The following is a 20,989-nucleotide window of genomic DNA, read 5'->3' as shown; positions in this document are numbered from 1 at the left end:
CTCTATTTAGGCAAGCCCTTCAGTAGGTTGAGTAATAACCAAAGTGCTCTTATCTGAATGCCACCTCTCTCTGCTTTGTTTCAGGTAAAAATCTCTACACCAATGAGTATGTAGCTATTAAACTGGTAAGTACTCTCTCCTGAAAAAAAAATGCACTGAACAAAAATATAAACACAACATGTGTTGGTTTCATGAGCTGAAATAAAAGATCACTGACATTTTCCATACACATAAAAAGCTTATTTCTCATTTTTTTTGCACATATTTGTTTACATCCCATTTAGTGAGAATTTCTCCTTTGCCAAGATAATCCTTCCACCTGACAGGTGTGGCATATCAAGAAGCTGATTAAACAGCATGATCATTGCACAGGTGCACCTTGTGCTGGGGACAATAAAATGCCACTCTAAAATGTGCAAATTTGTAACACTACACAATGCTACAGATGTCTCAAGTTAAGGGAGCGTGCAATTGGCATGCTGACTGCAGCAATTGAGTTGTTGCCAGAGAATTGAATGTTAATTTACTCTACCATAAGCTGGCTCCAACATCATTTTAGAGAACTTTGCAATGTGTCCAACCAGCCTCAACTACAGACCACGTGTAACCACGCCAGCGCAGGACATCCCCATCCAGCTTCTTCACATGCGGCATCGTCTGAGACCAACCACCCGGACAGCTGATAAAACTGTGGATTTGCACAATCTAATAATTTCTGCACAAACTGTCAGAAACCTGCTCAGGGAAGCTCATCTGTGTGCTCAGTTTGGGGTCGTAACCGACTTCGGTGGGCAAATGCTCAGCTACGATGGACACTGGCACGCTGGAGAGGTGTGCTCTTCACAGATGAATCCCAGTTTCGACTGGACAGGGCAGATGGCAGACAGCGTGTATACCAGTGCCCAATGGTAGCAGTGGGGTTATGGTATGGGTGGGCATAAGCTACGAACACAGTTAGCGGTGATCCAAAGGCCTTATGTAGGCTACCGTTAGCGATGACCCAAAGTCCTTATGTTGGCTACAGTTAGCGGTGACCCAATGTCCTTTTGTAGGCTACAGTTAGCGATGACCCAAAGGCCTTATGTAGGCTACAGTTAGCGGTGATCCAAAGTCCTTATGTAGGCTACAGTTAGCGGTGACCCAAAGGCTACACGCATAATCTGTCACTCATTAATAATTGACCAAAGGGGGCTACCTGGGTGGCCCAGTGGTCTAGGGCTAACCAGGTCGCCAGGTGCACGGTGTTTCCTCCGACACATTGGTGCGGCTGGCTTCCGGGTTGGATGCGTGCTGTGTTAAGAAGCAGTGTGGCTTGGTTGGGTTGTTTCGGAGGACGCATGGTTTTCAACCTTCGTCTCTCCCGAGCCCGTACGGGAGTTGTAGCGATGAGACAAGATAGTAACTACTAACAATTGGATACCACGAACTTGGGGGGTAAAATAAATAAAATAATTGAGCAAAGGCCTAGTGAGGCACGCATGCGACCAGCCTCGATTTTACACTCCCAGAGGACACATCGCCTGAAAAACATCAGACTCTGCCTTTGAAGCAGTTTTTAAGTTGTTGACAGTCAACATGGTGAGCCCTAGCAGTAATTTCTCTGAAGGACAGGTCTAGAGGAGTTTGGGGGCTGTCGTATGAGGCACTTGACAGCAGCACTGCTCTGTATGCCTAGAATCAGGCCAGAATGAATGCATATCAATTGTAGGCTACTGAAGTCTTTGTTTACAAACTAAGATTTCTGAGGGTTGATACTGAAAGGGAAATTAGACTTGTACTTTTTTATGTGGAAGTGACTAGGCCTAATTGTCAGCATACCAGCATACCACCCTGCATCCCACTGCCTGCTGGCTTGCATCTGAAGCTAAACAGGGTTTCCACTAGTAGGTCCCTGGATGGGAGACCAGATGCTGTTGGAAGTGGGGTTGGAGGGCCCTCTGGTCTTAAGATCGAATCCCAATGCTCCAGGGCAGTGAAGGGGACATTGCTCTGCATAGGGAGCCGTCTTCCTGATGTGACATTAAACAGGTGTCCTGACTCTCTGGTCATTAAAAATCCCATGGCACTTATCCCAATTGTATAGGTGTTAACTAGAGGTTGACCGATTATGATTTTTCGATACCGATTTATTGGAGGACCAAAAAAAGCAGATACCAATTTAATCGGACTATTTTTATTTTTTATTTATTTGTAATAATGACAATTACAACAATACTGAATTAACACTTATTTTAACTTAACATAACACATCAATAAAAATCAATTTAGCCTCAAATAAATAATGAAACATATTCAATTTGGTGTTGGAGAAGAAAATACGTGCAATATGTGCCATGTGAAAAAGCTAACTTTTAAGTTCCTTGCTCAGAACATGAGAACATACGATAGTGGTCCTTTCCTTTTAACAGGAGACTTCAATATTCCAAGGTAAGAGGTTTTAGGTTGTAGTTAATATAGTATATATAGGACAATAGGATAATTTCTCTCTGTACCGTTGCATATAATTGATGTGGTGCACATTCGTGGAAAAAGGACTGTCGTTGCTCCAACGTGTACCTAACCACGTTGGAGCAAAGACAGTCCTTTTTCCGCGAATGTGCACCGCATCGATTATATGCAACGCATGACACACTAGATAACTACACATGGTTGATGATATTACTAGTTTAACTAGTGATTATGATTTTTTTTTTTACCTTTTAAGTCGGTTAAGAACTAATTCTTATTTTGAATGACGGCCTAGGAACAGTGGGTTAACTGCCTGTTCAGGGGCAGAACAACAGATTTGTATCTTGTCAGCTCGGGGATTTGAACTTTCTAACCACTAGGCTACCCTGATTGATTGTTTTTTATAAGCTAAGTTTAATGCTAGCTAGCAACTTACCTTGGCATCTTACTGCATTCCCGTAACAGGCAGGCTCCTCGTGGAGTGCAATGAGATGCAGGTGGTTAGAGCGTTGGACTAGTTAACTGTAAGGTTGCAAGATTGAATCCCCGAGCTGACAAGGTAAAAATCTGTCATTCTGCCCCTGAACAAGGCAGTTAACCCACCTAGACCTAGGCCGTCATTGAAAATAAAAATGTGTTCTTAACTTACTTACCTAGTTAAATAAAGCTGTAGGATTTTTTTTTTTTTTTTTTTTTTAATCGGCCAAATCGGTGTAAAAATACTGATTTCCGATTGTTATGAAACCTTGAAATTGTCCCTAATTAATCGTCCATTCCGATTAATCGGTCAACCTCTAGTGTTAACCTCTGTGTCCTTGCTAAATTCCCAACCTGTCCCATTTCCATCATGGCCACCGAATCCATCCATCTCATTCCTAATTGGCATTTATGATGCTTCACCGCTCCACAATGCTAGCTGATGTGTGGTGAGCGTTCAGGCGCAAAATGGTTGTTTCCTCATTACTATGTAAAGCGCTTTTAATACAACAGTTGGTAGAAAGGCACTATATAAATCCAATCCATTATTATTTAATCATGGTCGAAACCATAGATTTTGGGCTCCCGAGTGTCACAGCGGTACGCTCGCGCATCGAACGTGGTTAGCATGTAACGCAGAATTCTGTTTTTCACCCAATTTTATTTATTTTTTAAATTATAAAACACACAATATTACTGCATTTTTGAAAACCTTATTGTAATTTCTGCTGTCATCAGCACAAACTTGTGCTTCAGTAGAACGGCATTCTATCAGCAGACAGCGCTCTGACTGGTGTAGTCTACTTTTCTCTGGTACTTTTCTCAGTGTAGTCTACTTTTCTCTGGTACTTTTCTCAGTGTAGTCTACTTTTCTCTGGTAAAATGCCAGATTAACTTCAAGCAAAACATTAGGAAATGTAGCTGGCTGCATTCTTTCTATAGTAAACATTAGAAATTTGATGGCTGTGCATTGTTTTTTGCAACACAAAAAAAACTAGCTTATTCATTGTAAGCTCATTTACTTGTGTGGCTGCCAGCCAAATAGCGTTGCACTTCTGTTGTTATCTGATGAAAATGAAGCTATTTTCTGCCAAATGTGTTGCATTAATGTATTTTTGGTGAGGGAAAACTATAGTTGCACTCCCCGGACCACTTTATTTATATTGAAAGACCAAACACTTGACTTCCAATATAAAACGCAGGTGAAATTATTTAAACAGATATTTTTTGAAAATGCAGATTTCTGAGCTCTTAACGCGACCCCTGTAAAGGATACCTGCTAACATGTATTGAAGTTAATAGTCCTAATGCTCTTCATACATCACAAGCTAGGCTGGGATATGTGTGGCACAATGGTTGCCTGGCAGGACTGTTCTGGACAAGCAGATAAATAGTAGCTGGTGGAAATGCCAGCTTAGGTGTGCCTCTAAAAGCTGTGGCACGGGAAATGACTCATGCCATTCTAATAGCTCTCCAGACGGCTATAAATTGCTGTACTACCAAAAAATATGAAGCTCGCAAAAGTCTCATTACAATTTAAGTCAGCAATTTGAACCCAAATGCTGTGGGGGAAACTGCCAGTCAGTAAAAGTATATTCCCCCCATTGTTAATTGAAGTGCATTGTTGTACCCTGTCGCGCAGGAACCAGTCAAGTCGAGGGCACCACAGTTACATTTGGAGTACCGGTTCTACAAAACATTAGGAAGTACAGGTAAGGTCACGCTCTGGATTATCTTCATTCCTGTTCCCTGGTGTTCTTGTGTTTGCTGCATGACAATCACTCAACTGTTTTTGGTTGATTTAACAAAAAGATTACCCCATATCCACAATAAGTGATTACTCGCTCTAGATGACAACGATAAGCTTTGACATTAATTTTGAGAATATTTCAGCTTCATTTCTTGCAAGGGACTAGTTTGACCTGTAAATTGGTTGGACATCTCAAATATAAATGATTAAAATCCGTTGTGGTTGGTTTCTACAACTGAGACTATGATCTTAACCTAGTTGAATGGACTTGTAGGACACATGAAGCACAACAGACAATGTTTGCAAGACAGGCACTAAGGGACAGAGGGATACCTAGTCAGTGTTAGAACAGAATGCCTTCAACTGAAATGTGTCTTCCACATTTAACCCAGCCCCTCTGAATCAAAGAGGTGTGGGGGGGCTGTCTTAATCGACTGCCTTGCTCAGGGGCAGACCGACAGATTTTTACTTTGTCAGCTCGGGGATTCGATCCAGCAACCTTTCGGTCATTGGCCCAACGCTCTAACCGCTAGGCTACCACTATACCTCATGTTGGTTTTGACACTAGGATGTTGCTTTACCAGGGAGGGAGAATCCACAACAGGAAGGAAAGACTATCCCCGTATTTCTCGCTCATACAACTTGAAGCCCCCCACCACCAGGCAGCAGAAAGCAACTTCCTTTCCCCAGTGCTGATAAGATTCCTTTGGCCTAATGTTCCTGGGAACAACTGCCCTGGTTGTTTGTGTGTCTGTTCTCTGGGGAGGAAGATAAGTGACCGTGGATGCATGGCTACGACAAGCCCTCTCCTTTGTCTGTGTGAGCCGCCGGTGGTGTTTGATCTCGGCATTTGCATCCCCCCCCCATACAGGAAGTGCTGTCATTCGCCACCGCCAACACCTAGCAGAGATGTAACCCTTTACAGTTTACATGGGTCACGTTTAAATGCCAGCTGTGCTAGCTGTGGGTCATTATCTCAACGTTTAGAGAGAAAGTGTGCGATGCTGAGGACGAATTTGAGCTCTCGGTTCTGGTTGCTACCATGGAGGCCTTTTTTGTGTAACGCCTTCATATTATTACTATGAAAAGGGGGGGCTGAGACCTGTTAATAAAACAAAATCTGGAATTGTATGAATTGCCTGTTTTTGTCTAAAGGTCTCCACCTAACAAGTTCTGCATACAGATAACATGATTTTTTTTAAAGATAATTTTTAAAAATGTTTTTAAGCAAATAGGCCTTAACGATTTGGACATCAGACAAAACAAATATTCCCCCATAGTCATTGGTGCCTGTCTTGAGGTGCCTATATGTTTCACACTGCTTGAATCAACTTCAGAAGAGGTGGAATTTGAGTTTGCACAAACTTGCCTAAACATTCAAAAGATGCTCACTGCTGTTGCATTTCTGTGTAGAACAGTTACTAGTTAATGCTGTATAGGCCATGGCAGAAATGTTATCCCCAAAAGTTCACACAGGTTTCACATACAGGCACACAATTCCCCAAATAATACCCCCATCCCCACCCAGACATCCAGGAGGTTGAAAAAGTGACTCCATTTCTCATCAAATAGTATTCACGACACCTCTTCAACTGTCCGTGACTCCATTTCCCTCAACACCAGCCACTGTCAGGAATCTTGTGAAGACCTAATGATCATTATAGAGCATTAGATTATGGGAAACACTACTTTTTTCCCCTCCCTGAGTATCTGAGGAAATGGGTGGAAACCCACATGCTGAGATACAATAGAAATGAAGGGATCTTTTAATAGCTGTTCTAAGAAGCTCCTATTAAACCATGGTGAAAACAGTGCTTTTTCATTGGTGTTTTTTTGTTTGTTGGGAAAACAGTAAAACTCTACCGAAGGTCATTCTTCCAGAAATGGAGAAAGGATATGTCCTTGTCAGACTCACGCCAGCCAACTATGGAGCAGACTAGTGCATCAGACAACAACATCAATTGCAACTGAGGAGTAGGTTGCTCTTTGTTTCATAATCAGGTGTTTTAAGATTAAGCTTCAAAGCTGAAGCACGTCAGTTTTTAATAATACAGAAATACTTCCTATTGGACTTCCATTGTCTTTCAAGTACAGAACCACTTCCTATTGGACTTCCATTGTCTTTCAAGTACAGAACCACTTCCTGTTGTACTTCCATTGTCTTTCAAGTACAGAACCACTTCCTATTGGACTTCCATTATCTTTCAAGTACAGAACCACTTCCTATTGGACTTCCATTATCTGTCAAGTACAGAACCACTTCCTATTGGACTTCCATTATCTTTCAAGAATGGCTGAGATGTAAAACCAGTTTGATCTCCAATTCTTGTGACGGTACGTCTTGATCTTTTGCCCAGGTCACAGCTCTCTGAAGGTGCTGCCTAGTGTCTTTGCCCTACAGAGTAGACCGGTTGGTGTGAGTATTGTCTAGTCCAGGGGTGAGAAATCATTTTGGCTCAAGGGCCCCATCGTGATGTCCACATTCGGATCATATTTATTTAGTCAAAAGTAATTTGCGGACCAGAAAAGGGGAAGTTATTTGAAAACGAACAGGTCCATTTTTTTTCCTACATACTTTCGATCTAGTTTTAGACAATCAAGAGTGGCCTGATGTTTTTGTTTACCCAAAATAATCATTCTCTCCACCCCCCTAAAATAACCTCCCGTAGGACAGATTGAATGGGATCTGGACAGCAAGGCCATATGTTGCCCACCCCTGGTGCTAGTCCAACAAAGAGCATGCCGCTTCTACTGTCACGCTCGCAGACGTAAAGAGTGGAAAAAGCCAACCATGCGGAAACTCATTCATTATTTAGTGGGACTGCCTGTCTCAGCACCAACTTACCTCATATTACATTTTAGTCATTTAGCAGATGACCTTATCCAGAGCGACTTACAACTAGTGCATTCATCCTAAGATCGCTAGGTGAGACAACATATTGCAATCGTAGTACATTTCCCTTTTTCAGCAAAGTCTGTGCTAGTGGGGAAAAGACAAATTCTGCTTTTTTTCTACCTCCTACCCAGGCTTTTTGGGTATGTGAAAATGTTGTATGCTCCAAATGCCATGATGTCACACTCATTTGTGCTTTTCATCCAGAGTGCCAAGTAAAGGCCCTGGCAGGAGCCAGGCCCAGCACTGTACCACTACACCAGTGCTCTGGTCACCACTACAGCCTCTGATTGGCTGTCTGGTCACCACTACAACCTCTGATTGGATCAGGCCAGGAGACACCTAGCCCATAAACCAACCGACCTATCATCTGAATGTGACTCAGCAGAAAAGTTAAATGAAATTTAAACAGAGCTGAATTTGTTAACTAAAAGTTGCCCCTTTTGTTCCTACTGACTTGAATGTCTAGGGATTTATGAGAAAATGAGTTAACTTGTATAGCTCTGCATAAGTCTGAACTTGCACATTTAAATCCTGATTCCCCTCAGGATCATTATCTTACTCCCATTGAGGGCAGATGTTGGCTCTAGATGTGAGGGATAACCAGATGGATTAATGATTCAACCACATCTAATTGAGATGAATGGAAGCATCCTGTTTGGTGGAAAGCTGCTGTTCTTCCGAAAGAAAGAGAGCAGCTTAATCTGTGCCCTTTCAGATTGGGGCTGTGTGCGGTTGTTGTTTCTATAGAAGACTAAACCCTTTGCCATATCATCTTGCTGTGAGGTCCTTCAGTGACATGGTACACCTAATGTTTCTGGGTGGATGGTTCTAAATGTAGTAAGAAGAGGATCGAGACTTGCCAATGAGATGTACAGCAAAACCTACTCTACCCACCCAGTCCATGTCACTTGGTGCTGTGCAAGGAGAAATTGCAGGCGAAAAGCACCCCGATTCTATTCGACTTGTCCAATCAATCTCAAACACAATATTTTCCAAAGTGTTGTCAAGTAAATGTTTGCTTGGGAACATTTGTAGCGTGGGAGGGTTGGGCTACTCATTTGTCATTTCCAGAAATATCCATGATGTGTTCCTCCTATGGCTTTCAGCATGACTGCCTCTTAGCTGCAGCCTCCAACCGACCTCGTCTTACAAGCACCGCTGCTCTCAGAGAAGAGATGAGAGACCTCCCCCGTCCTCTCATGTGTTTATTGAAAGAACTTTGTTCCAGAGCAACATTATCTATAGCCCTTTTCCCATAAACCAGCATAGATGGATCAGTCACATGACGGCTCTGTAGGCGTGTCATACACCGGCATAGATGGATCAGTCACATGACGGCTCTGTAGGCGTGTCATACACCGGCATAGATGGATCAGTCACATGACGGCTCTGTAGGCGTGTCATACACCGGCATAGGTGGATCAGTCACATGACGGCTCTGTAGGTGGTCATACACCTGCATAGGTGGATCAGTCACATGACGGCTCTGTAGGCGTGTCATACACCGGCATAGATGGATCAGTCACATGACTGCTCTGTAGGCGTCTGCAGGCAGTCAATGGGGCTCTAGGGCTGACTGGCTGGGACAGGTTGACAGGGACAGGTTGATGTTAAGTTGGATTTTGCTCTGCCCATCTTCCTCTCGCTCATTCTCCACAGGACCTAAACACAGGATCGTTTCTACGGTGATTCTCAAAATACTGAATGTTTTAGTTATACTTAGTATGTGCCCTTAATATAATATCTTCCTTTGTCTCCAAAGAAGTACCAGCTTCAACTTAATATTTAATTGTGAGGGTAAGAGTTGCAATGACGTGTTCTCCCCAGCCCCGGGGGGAAAATCAAAAAAGAAAGGCATGGATGGCTGGATGTATCCAGATACTGCCCAACCCTAGTGAGGGTTTACTAGGGTTGCTTAAATATTATTTACTTAATAAATATTGACTGTAATAACACACAACGCTGCTTGATATAGGCCTACTACATCTTCACAGTGTGAATGTATTTTCTCTCTAGGAGTTCAGTAAGTTTGGAAATTCCCCTGCATATCAGAAAATCCCTGTGGGCATGCCTGGACTTGTTTCGGAGAGAACAAGTGTTTCCTTGTATTGTCAGCTATTGGTGGTTGGCATTTTCCAGGCTACCCAAACTCCTTTCTCCGGCCAAACGCTACGACACACACACGGACATTTAGTTGCTTCTCCTCAATGAGTCTGGATCTAAGCACCTCCCCAATGATTTATAGAACGCAAACACATTCTAACCGTTCGGATTGGTCCCAGAAACCGATGGGTTGAACCAGAGCCAGAACACACGTGGCTAAAGCAGCGTTTTGAGAATGTGTCACTGGCTTTGATACAATGATTTGGTTAGAAATGATCTAATGGCTGATGACTGTTTTGTACAACACCCCTCATTCTGACATCCCCTACAAACAACTTTAATGATAGCAATCTCAGACTGTAGCGAACAAAGAGCAGTGGAAGAATTCAGTTTGAGTCGTCAGGCAAGGTTGGCATACGGTAGTAGTTTTTAAAATGGTGCAACAGTTGAAACATTTTTATTTGGTTCGTACAACATCTCAATACCATGAGTAGAGTACAGAAGCACCTTGTTTAGAATTATAAGCACAGTGCTGCAGTGTTATGAGATGAGAATATCTGATGTGCACAATGGCTTGAAAGTGGATACTAATGGTTCATCAAAGCGCTCTCCCGCCAGCCAATCCTTCCCATAAATGAATGTTTTATTACCGTAAGGCCCAGGCTGCTCAGTCATCTGTCCGGGATGGATGAAGTCTGCTTCCGCTGCAGTAATGACTTGTTTGGCCACCTGTGTCGCTCGTATTTTAGGCCTGACAAACTAGATTTGGTGAGGTAAACCTGCCCTTTGTCTCCCTGATTATGATACGTCATTGACAGAACTGAACATCAGTCTACAGCAGGATCAAAATGTCCCAGTTAGCTAAATCTATTCCACTATGCATCTTCTGCCTCTTGGCAGTGACATGGGAGGTCCTGTTTGAAGCCTCTTATTAGCCCTTGTTCACAGCTCATCCCCACGGTGCCACTTGGTTTTTCATTCCTGCCTTGGCTCCCCGCGAGCACCCGAGATGTCAATGCCTACTCCTGTTTCACAATTGGCAGCCTACAGAACAGGCTAATTGGCCCCCGACACAGCACAAAATAGAACCTGTTCCAGCTGTTTATTCCCCCCTAGTGTACAGTGCCTTCAGAAAATATTCGCACCCCTTGACTTTTTCCACATTGTGTTATTTTATGAAGTGGGTTTAAAATTGATTTAATTGTCCATTTTTATCAACGATCTACCAAAAGTAGTCAGTCTAAGTGGGGATTTTTTTTAACATTAGTAATAAATTACTGAAATCAAACACTATCTTGATTCGATAAGTATTCAACCCCCTGAGTCAATACATAAGAATCACCTTTGGCAGTGATTACAGCAGTGAGTCTTTCTGGGAAAGTCTCTAAGAGCTTTCCACACCTCCAGTCGTGTTTGTGCCTGTGAGATTTAGTCTTAGTAGAAGTATTGTCTTCTCTTCTCTAGCAGTTGAAATGCAAACAGAAAAACAACCTAGCTTGTGAGTAAAACCACTTAATTAGCCAAGAAACACAAGGACAAAGTCTCACTTCAGCAGACATCATCCGGTTTATGCCTTTTCGCAGATCTTCACGTGCGCATAGCCGCCAGCCAGGCAGTGTTGCTGCGCAAGATGGAATAGGCTATATAGGATTTGTAGTTCTTTGACTTTGTGCGATTAATTTACCAGCTATGATACAAAACAGCAGAAATACTTTGAAAACAGCTGCTGCAGCATATATTCTACTGTAAATGTGATCGTACTTAACTATTTTTATTGACAAATACGAGTGAAATGCTCGCACGGTGGAGCCCTGACCACCCGCCAACATGGCTGGTGAAATAGACCTCTTACCCGCCAATCTCAAAATCTACCCGCAGGTAGTGGGTGTTCATTTTAGGCCCTGTTGGTTGTTGATCATTACTAGACAACCATTTTCAGGTCTTGCCATACATTTTCAAGCAGATTGAAGTCTTCACGGTCTTCTTGGTAAGCAACTCCAATGTAGATTTTGGCCTAGTGTTTTACGTTATTGGCCTGCTGAAAGGTGAATTTATCTCCCAGGGTCTGGTGGAAAGCAGACTGAACCAGGTTTTCCTCCGGGACTTTGCCTGTGCTTAGCTCCGTTCAGTTTCTTTTTTTTTATCCTGAAACTCCCCAGTCCTTAACGTTTACAAGCTTACCCATAACATGATGCAGGCACCACTATGCTTGAAAATATGAGGGGTACGCAGTAATGTGTTGTATTGAATTTGCCCCAAATGTATCACTTTGATTCAGGATGTAAAGTTAATTGCCCTGCCACATTCTTTGCAGTATTACTTTAGTTTCTTGTTGCAAACAGGATGCATTTTTTAAATATTTTTGATTCAGTACAGGCTTCCTTTTCACTATATTAGGTTAGTATTGTGGATGTTGTTGATCCATCCTCAGTTTTCTCCTATCACAGCCATTAAACTCTTAACTGTTTTAAAGTCACCATTGGCCTCATGGTGAAATCCCGGAGCGGTTTCCTTCCTCTATGGCAACTGAGTTAGGAAGTGACGCCTGTATCTTTGTAGTGACTGGATGTATTGATACACCATCCGAAGTGTAATTAATAACTTCACCATTTTTAATTCAACCAATCTGCCCTTTGCGAGGCATTGGAAAGCCTCCCTGGTCTTTGTGGTTGAATCTGTTTGAAATTCACTGCTCAACTGAGGAACCTTACAATTATCTGTGTGTGTGGGGTACATAGATGAGGTAGTCATTCAAATATCATGTTAAATGCTGCTGTTGCACATTTCTTACACGTTTTAAATATCTCTCTAAGGAATGAAATGCCTGACATGTCAAGAGGAAAACTGATGATGCACTACCCAATTTCTAAATTGAACCTTTTGCATTCTACTATGACAACTTTCAAGAGTAAGTTGAAAGCATAACTGAGTTATTATTATTTCAAACACAGTTTGGGAACCACCTCACTACAAAACCTACTGCCTAGTATATACTGTATTAGGTTCACAACCTTTACATACAGGTGTATAATCTTAATTTGAGCCAGTTTGCTAAAGCAGACAAATTATCCTGCAGCAATGGGAAGTGTGAATTATTATTATTATTATGATAGTATTATTAATGGACATTTTTGTAGTGGTTGATATGTTTTTCATAAGGTAAAATCAAGTCTGAAATGTCAAAGTGGAAATTGCAAACTTTAGATGCCTTTTTAAACATCAAATACACTAGACATTTTAAATCTCCTACATTGTGGGAAAGTTCTCCTGCAACAGGATGATCAAATTTAAGAGCCTACATCTGTAGCCTACATAGAGCATTAGTCTCAACACACTGCAGTCAGTTGACCCTGTTTGAACAGTGCCATCCATCTCCGCAGGCTGTTTGGGTTTAGACTACTCCTTTTCCTCTGGTTAGTGCATACCTGGCAGGCATCGGTCTCTGACCTCTGAACCTCCATGTCTGTGCTACTCCTCCCATCTGGCTGATCTGAGATCCATGATGCCTGTGGCTGCCCTGGGTTCAACCTCTCTCATCATTGTTAGATGAGACAGAAATAACATGCAAGACTTTCCCCCCACAAGGTCACTCTACAGCTCCTCTCATTCCCAGGACTTCAATGCTGCTTTCAGTGCATGGGTCCACAGGAGTGTAACACAATTCAAATGGTCTATTGAAACTGGTCAGACCGACCTACATGTGGTTTACTATGTCAGCAGGCAACAAGGCAATAACTAGAAGTTGCCTTTGTATTATTCTAATAGTCCTCTTCTCCCTCGGTCTCTTTCAGCGGAAGGCCTGCCCCAGGTGTTCTACTTTGGGCCCTGTGGGAAGTATAATGCCATGGTTCTAGAGCTGCTGGGCCCCAGTTTAGAAGACCTCTTTGACCTTTGTGACAGGACCTTCTCACTAAAGACTGTATTAATGATTGCCATTCAGCTGGTGAGTTCCCAACATCAAATAATGCTATATTTACAAGATGTGTTCAAACTGGTCTACAATTCAAAGGTTGAGCTCAATTTCATGTAATTCGGACAATTTTTAAGAGAACTTAAAATGTTGTAATTAAATGTTTTTTCCCAGTTCATGATTTGGAAAGGGGCTTTTTTTTTTTTTATCATGAATTCATCCCCGGAAAATAATTGGATTATAATTGTCCCCAATCCTGCTGAGATCAGATTTTTGGGTCGAGTTTCTGTTTTCTTATTGAACCCTGATTGATGAACTTATTGGTCTAGTCTGTGTGTACCCATGCATAGTTCAGTAGGCCACTCTGTTACTGACTGTCCTGTGACTTTCCTATTCAGATCTCCCGGATGGAGTATGTGCACTCTAAAAACCTCATCTACAGAGACGTAAAGCCTGAAAACTTTCTCATCGGACGCGGAGGATGCAAAAAAGACCACATTATCCACATCATTGACTTTGGCCTGGCCAAAGAGTACATCGACCCTGAAACCAAAAAACACATCCCGTACCGGGAGCACAAGAGCTTAACCGGGACGGCCCGATACATGTCCATCAACACACATTTGGGAAAAGGTATGTCTGGTTTGCCAAGAATTTCGAAGGGGTGATTTACGTAAATGTTAGACACTGCTTTGTCAGCATGCTAGTGTTGTGAAACTTGATTATGTTAGGTGTTCATACTTTTCGATAAATCATGTCTGCTTGGATTTGGCCAATGAGTAGGCAACATTTCTTGGCATGGGCATCTTTTTTTTTTTTCATTTAAGTTTGGTAAGGTTGCAAATACTAAGTATAACTTAGCCAGGGTTTATGAGTGACTAGGGCCCTTGGACTGTTATCACAAAAAGGGAGGCAGTTTCCCAGAAAAAGGTTGGGGTTAAATCAAGTTAAGGAAATTCTAATCATGGCTCACTGCGTTTTCTTCCTTTTTGAAGTGACTCTCACTGGTTTTTATTAATAGAACAAAGTCGTCGAGACGACCTGGAAGCCTTGGGTCACATGTTCATGTACTTCCTCCGTGGGAGTCTACCGTGGCAAGGACTAAAGGTATGTCAGCAGGTCCTCTGAGATTTCCCACTTTGTAGCAACGTACAGATGTTAAACTTTGTGGTTCTTTCACAGGCTGATACACTGAAAGAACGATACCAGAAGATCGGAGACACGAAAAGAAATACTCCAGTTGAGGTTCTCTGTGAGAGCTTCCCAGGTACAGCCTGACCATTTCTCTCATCCAAATCTACAGTTGTTTTCAATGCAACACGTTCTGTATTATTATTATTATTTATTTATTTATTTTGCAATTTTATGATGGTAATTTAGCTAGTTGTAGGCCAGAGTACTTTTGGAGCCCCATGACTATGCTTCAAGATGTTGTATTTTTCCTCACATTACACAATGGTGCAGATGACTCATTCAAATCTACATCTACATTGGGTGTTTGCTGTTACAGAGGAGATGGCCACCTATTTGCGTTACGTAAGACGGTTGGATTTCTTTGAAAAGCCTGACTACGAATACCTGAGGACCCTGTTTACAGAGCTGTTTGAACGGAAAGGATACACGTTCGATTACACCTACGACTGGGTCGGCAGGCAGATAGTATGTAACGCCACTCACTGACTAATATTGGGGGGGAAACAGAGCAGGCCTAAGTATTTTAGCTACAATATAACACTGGTTTACTGTTGTACCCCATAGCCAACACCAGTGGGGACTGTCAACATGGACTCTGGGGCATCTGCCATCACGAGAGAGAGCCACCCGCACAGAGACCGGCCCTCGCAGCACCAACCCATGAGGAATCAGGTAAGCTGGACCTCCACTTTCCCAGAGCTGCCAGTTCAACTGGCTCTGGAAACCCCTGATCCACACTGATGATTTGACAAGGGAGTGCCCTAACCACAGTATTTTTCAATTAAGGCGCAAGGATCCTAACGGCTGTTACGTTACCCCTTTAGTTACTATCCCCCTAGCCTCTGGAATAGCCTGCCGGAGAACCTGAGGGGGACCGAGACTGGACATATTTAAAGGGATCTTGAAACACATTTGACTGCTTTTCCTTAGGGTACTTTTTAGTCTTTCAGTTTTTGAGTTTTTTTATCCTCTGTTATAAATATTTAATTTGTACCATTTTTCTTTTGTTCTGTGAAGCGCATTGCATCCATGTCAATATAAATAAAGCTTGATTTGATTAGAGCAACCTACATCCTCCAACACTGAACCCTCCTCCACCTACTTACTGAAGAGCAAGTTTTAGAATCTGTGGTGGGGGGAGTTTACAGAGTGGGTCCCTTGGGTGTGGTGGGGAGGTACCACAGCAGCTCCAGGCCATAACCCACTGAGTCAGACTCATCATTCTTACTCTGTTAAATAAACAATGGTGGTTGGATCCCACAGCTGCAGCCAACTGCGACTCTTATTAAGCATGCAAGACTGCTGGGCTTGTTTGACGCACATAATGGCAAAGATGCATGTGTATAAACCTCCTGGCATTTAACGGAACATTAAAGGTATATCTGGGATTTAACTTTTTTGTATTTCCTGGTTCAAAATGTTATGTATAATTGTGTTCCTTACAAAAGTAAGTTTAATGCTAACTTTATTTGCCAGTGCACTGTGGCTTTGAACCCTTTGACAAGCATTTGATTCATAAGGGGCTACCTTAACCTTTTGCACATGCCACCTCTGCATGCATTCCTCAACACTGGCCAAATACCAGAGAGGGCAATCGGGCTTTGAGGAAGTTAACCATCACCTCACCACAGTCACATCACAATGGGAAATCTCAGTCTGAACCAAGCTCACACGCTGAATGTTGCTAGTTGATATGCAGACACTTCTATCATTCTTACTCTTTTAAATAAACTGCCAAAAGAGACAAGAAAAAGGTATTAACCCTTTGGAATTACCTGGATTTCTGCATCAATTGGTTATACAATTTGATCTGATCTTTATCTAAGTTGCAACAGTAGACAAACGCAGTCTGCTTAAACTAATAACACAAACAATTATACATTTTCATGTCTTTATTGAACACACCGTGTAAACATTCACAGTGCAGGGTGGGAAAAGTATGTGAACCCTTGGATTTAATAACTGGTTGACCCTCCTTTGGCAGCAATAAGCTCAACTGAAGTTTTCTGTAGTTGCAGATCAGACCTGCACAACGGTCAGGAGGAATTTTTGACCATTTCCTCTTTACAAAACTGTTTCAGATCAGCAATATTCTTGGGATGACTGGTGTGAACCGCTCTTTTGAGGTCATGCCACAGCATCTCAATTTTGAAGTAGTCATTAGCCTAGGGGTTCACATACCTTTTTCCAACCCACACTGTGAATGTTTAAATTATATATTCAATATAGACAAGAAAAATACCATAATTTGAGTGTTATTGGTTTAAGCAGACTGTGTTTGTCTGTGTTGACTTAGGTGATAAAGATCTAATTTTTTGACCAATTTATGCAGAAATCCAGATAATTCCAAAAGTTTCACATACTTTCTTGCCACTGTATTCATGTATTACAGTCCCGTTGATTGAATCCTTTATGTAGTCAACTGCCCTGTGTTTATTCTGTCGTGTGATGACTGGTTCACTCAGTGCCAAATCCCAGCTTGTGAAGCTCACGCCTTACTGTAACTTAGTTTTGTGTAGAGCACCCATTGATTTCAGTGGGGGAGATTTAAGCAAAAGTTTGAGTGGAATGTGCGTAGCGCCAAGTTAGTATCCGGCCCTCGGTCACTAATGCAGTTTCCTGCTTCGCCTTTTTTATTCATCTCTGCTTTTTTTCCCTTTCCTTTCTCGTGCTGCTTTGCATGACACCTGGCCACGCCCCCACACACACTTAAACCCCGCCCCCACCCATTCCACCCAAACTCGCAACGCCCCATCCCACCCTCACTCCCTTTCCCTTCCATCACCACCACAACTCCCTGAGCAGACGGCAGCTTCTGACCGGAGGGGAGCATGGGAAGTGCAGCCCAGTCGGACAAACTCCTCCTACATGGCCTCCCACCTGGCATCGGACAGGCACGGGGGCTCAGTGCAGGTACACTACTACAACTCCACGTTGACCCATCAGTCCGTTGTCCACTTCCCCCTCCACCCCGTTTCCTCACATGGTGTGCCGGGGTCCACCACAAGTATGTCCATGGCATATGTTACACATCAGTGGCATACTTGAGTGTGGAGGTGTGTGTGACAGAGTTAGAGATTTGGTGTGTGTGTGCTCACACATCTTTTGTCCTACAGCTGATAGCCCTTGGTCTTCTTTCCCTGTGTTTTTAGAAAGACAAGCTTCGAAACAGGTGACGACTGGTTATGACAAACTAATCTGCTGGCTAGCGGAGTAGACCACCTGTTTAGGTGAGGTGCTGGCTAGCGGAGTAGACCACCTGTTTAGGTGAGGTGCTGACTAGCGGAGTAGACCACCTGTTTAGGTGAGGTGCTGGCTAGCGGAGTAGACCACCTGTTTAGGTGAGGTGCTGGCTAGCGGAGTAGACCACCTGTTTAGGTGCGGTGCTGGTTAGCGGAGTAGACCACCTGTTTAGGTGAGGTGCTGGTTAGCGGAGTAGACCACCTGTTTAGGTGAGGTGCTGGCTAGCGGAGTAGACCATCTGTTTATTAGGTGAGGCGCTGGCTGGCTGGGTGGCGGAGTAGAACACCTGTTTAGGAGAGGCGTTGGCTGGCTGACTAGAAGAGTAGAACACTTGAAAAAGATAAGGAGAGCCACACTCTAGGAGCTCAGATGAAATGACTAAATAACCTAATAATCATGACGAACTGACATTATACAACCAGATTGATCCTTGTTGTGTTTGGTGCAGTGATAACAATGCAGGTTGCGTTGACTTGGTTTAGCAATGCATGTTTTTGATTAAATAATCCTAAATAGGGTAAATCTTCATCAAATAATGCCCCTGCATTTTAGGGCTTCAGTATAGTGTGATTTAATGGCTGGTGTAATACATTTATGCCTCACATTTTACTCACACCTCTTGATAAATATTTGGAGAGGTTCATTTAAGATTGAAAAGTTTATTTATTTATTTAAAATGTGAAAACCTAAAACTGCTTGACAAAGCTTGATAATATTTCAATAAATACGGTTTTGATCCAGAACACAATAGATGGTATTACTTGTAGTATACATCGTGTGCGTGCGTCATGGACTAGCACTGTTTTTGAGCGGTGAAGTTGTGGAAACGGTCATTGACTCCATCTGAATCAACCCTCTCTCCGTGTGCCACAGGTGGTCAGTTCAACCAATGGGGAGCTGAATGCAGATGACCCTCTGGCAACACACTCCAACGCACCAATCACAGTCCAGGCTGAGGTGGAGGTGGTGGATGAGGCCAAGTATGTATCAGCTCGCTCCTCATCTCTCTCCAACTCTACTCCCTCTGCTTCACCTCTCCTCCTCCATCTCTCCTCCTCCATCTCTCTCTATCTCCTACTCCCTCTGCTTCACCTCTCTTCCTCCATCTCTCTCTATCTCCTACTCCCTCTGCTTCACCTCTCTTCCTCCATCTCTCTCTATCTCCTACTCCCTCTGCTTTACCTCTCCTCTTCCTCCTCCATCTCTCTCTCTCCTACTCCCTCTGCTTTACCTCTCCTCCTCCTCCATCTCTCTCTCTCCTCTCTCTCTCTCCTCCCTCTGCTTTACCTCTCCTCCTCATCATCTCTCTCTCTCCTACTCCCTCTGCTTTACCTCTCCTCCTCATCTCTCTCCTCTCTCTCCTTCCTACTCCCTCTGCTTTACCTCTCTTCCTCCTTATCTCTCTCTCTCATACTCCCTCTGCTTTACCTCTCTCCCTACACTGTCCCCTCTGTGTGTGTGTGTTGCTTCCTGGTTGTGTACTTTCTAAGCCTGTGTCCTGCGTGTCCCTATTACAATCCTTTGTCTTAGTAAGGTTGGGACTGCTCCTTTATTCCCCCCCATCAGATATCCTCTCACTTCTCATAAGCTCAGTGCAGCGCAAGAGAAGAACAAATGAAAACTCATAGAATGCAATGAGCATATCAAAACTCAGTGCATATCATGTAATATCATCTCTTGGATTACCCAAAATTAGATGGACCTACTGACATTTTTGGTGAATTAAATACCTGTAACATACCCAGCATAGTGAATGCCAACATTGAGTGTTTTGTCCTTCGATATAATCTTATCCACCAGTGTCTGTTGTCCCCCAGCCTGGTTCCTCTCTAGGTTTCTTCCTAGGTTCCTGCCTTTCTAGGGAGTTTTTCCTAGCCACCGTGCGTGCGTCTGCATTGCTTGCTCTTTGGCATTGCTGACATAAAGGGCTTTATAAAATATGTTTTGAAATTGTTAGGTGATTGGTTTGTCTCCCACTTGTTCATTCATATACCCTTTTGATATGTTTCCCGCTGGCCCTTTGATTTTCCTGTCATCAATAGACTTCCTCTTTGATACGATCCCACTGCGTTGAAAGCCAGGGCCCCAGAAGACAGTTCAATTAATGTGACAACAGTGTTTCCATAGCAATGAGGTGTAAAGCTCCGTTTTTCTCTTGTTGTTTCTCTCCTTCCCTCCTTCGCTCTCTGGTAATCCTTTCTACATCCGTTACGGAAGGATTTTGGAAGTCTTGCTTGTGGTAATGAGCGTCCGTGATACAGTATGTTGAAGTAGAGTGAGGTTATACATAGTGTCCTTAGAACTCGTTAGAACTAAACAGGTGTAGGCAGCTCTAGAACCTAAGAGTTGGAGCCATTGAGTCTTCAACCTTTTGAACCCTGCCCCCTGTGTCCACTTGTGTATGTTGTGTGTGTGTGTGGCATGGTCTGTCCCATCAACTGCTGTATTAATCTGTCTTTTCTCTCTACACTCTTTCTTCTCTGTAGCTGCGTGAAAATGCTCAATCTGTGGTGAGTCCCTCTCTCCTAGTCCATACCATACCCATGGGACAGGACACTGAGTGGACCAGCCTAGGCTGCTAGTGTAGTTGACTAGTACACACTGAAGGGACCCTGCTCTTATACTGTGAAAAACAGATTAAAAAGAGTGATCCATATATCCACTACTGATATAGGCCAGTGGGTTATAAAATAATTTTCATGGCAGTCTATCTCCTCACTGATAGTGATGCTACAGATCAGCTGTATGGGTTAGGTAATATCTAATGATATCATTCTTTAAATAAAACTGTGCTTTTCATACATTGACTTAAATATAGGCTATTGAGTACTTTCTTTAAAAAAGTATATATATTTGGAAATGCTGTCATTCCTTGTTTTCTGTTATGGAGGCAGCCTTAAATATCGACTAAAACCTACTAGCTAGCAGGGCACCTTAAATATTTACTAAAACCTACTAGCTAGCAGGG

At 42.9% G+C, this 20,989-nt stretch overlaps 1 protein-coding gene across 5 annotated transcripts in view; it reads left to right on the top strand.

Annotated features, from left to right (window-relative positions):
* LOC112248087 (casein kinase I) overlaps nucleotides 1–20,989 on the top strand; it is a 39,795-nt gene that overhangs the window by 12,859 nt on the left and 5,947 nt on the right. The window contains exons 3-13 of one of the 5 annotated variants that reach the window (XM_042317492.1): nucleotides 85–125; nucleotides 4,568–4,637; nucleotides 13,466–13,617; nucleotides 13,983–14,217; nucleotides 14,606–14,691; nucleotides 14,767–14,851; nucleotides 15,095–15,243; nucleotides 15,343–15,450; nucleotides 17,584–17,691; nucleotides 18,895–19,001; nucleotides 20,508–20,531. In XM_042317492.1, the coding sequence (XP_042173426.1) occupies nucleotides 85–125; nucleotides 4,568–4,637; nucleotides 13,466–13,617; nucleotides 13,983–14,217; nucleotides 14,606–14,691; nucleotides 14,767–14,851; nucleotides 15,095–15,243; nucleotides 15,343–15,450; nucleotides 17,584–17,691; nucleotides 18,895–19,001; nucleotides 20,508–20,531 (1,165 nt within the window). The remainder of the gene's footprint in view (nucleotides 1–84; nucleotides 126–4,567; nucleotides 4,638–13,465; nucleotides 13,618–13,982; nucleotides 14,218–14,605; nucleotides 14,692–14,766; nucleotides 14,852–15,094; nucleotides 15,244–15,342; nucleotides 15,451–17,583; nucleotides 17,692–18,894; nucleotides 19,002–20,507; nucleotides 20,532–20,989) is intronic. The other 4 variants (XM_042317494.1, XM_042317493.1, XM_042317496.1 and 1 more) reach the window with 4 other exon arrangements.

This window comes from Oncorhynchus tshawytscha, unplaced genomic scaffold (assembly GCF_018296145.1).
Source record: "Oncorhynchus tshawytscha isolate Ot180627B unplaced genomic scaffold, Otsh_v2.0 Un_contig_4271_pilon_pilon, whole genome shotgun sequence".
Classification (NCBI taxonomy): domain Eukaryota; kingdom Metazoa; phylum Chordata; class Actinopteri; order Salmoniformes; family Salmonidae; genus Oncorhynchus; species Oncorhynchus tshawytscha.
The sequence above is the reverse complement of the archived record's forward strand: the minus strand, read 5'-3'. Positions and strand labels throughout refer to the sequence as shown.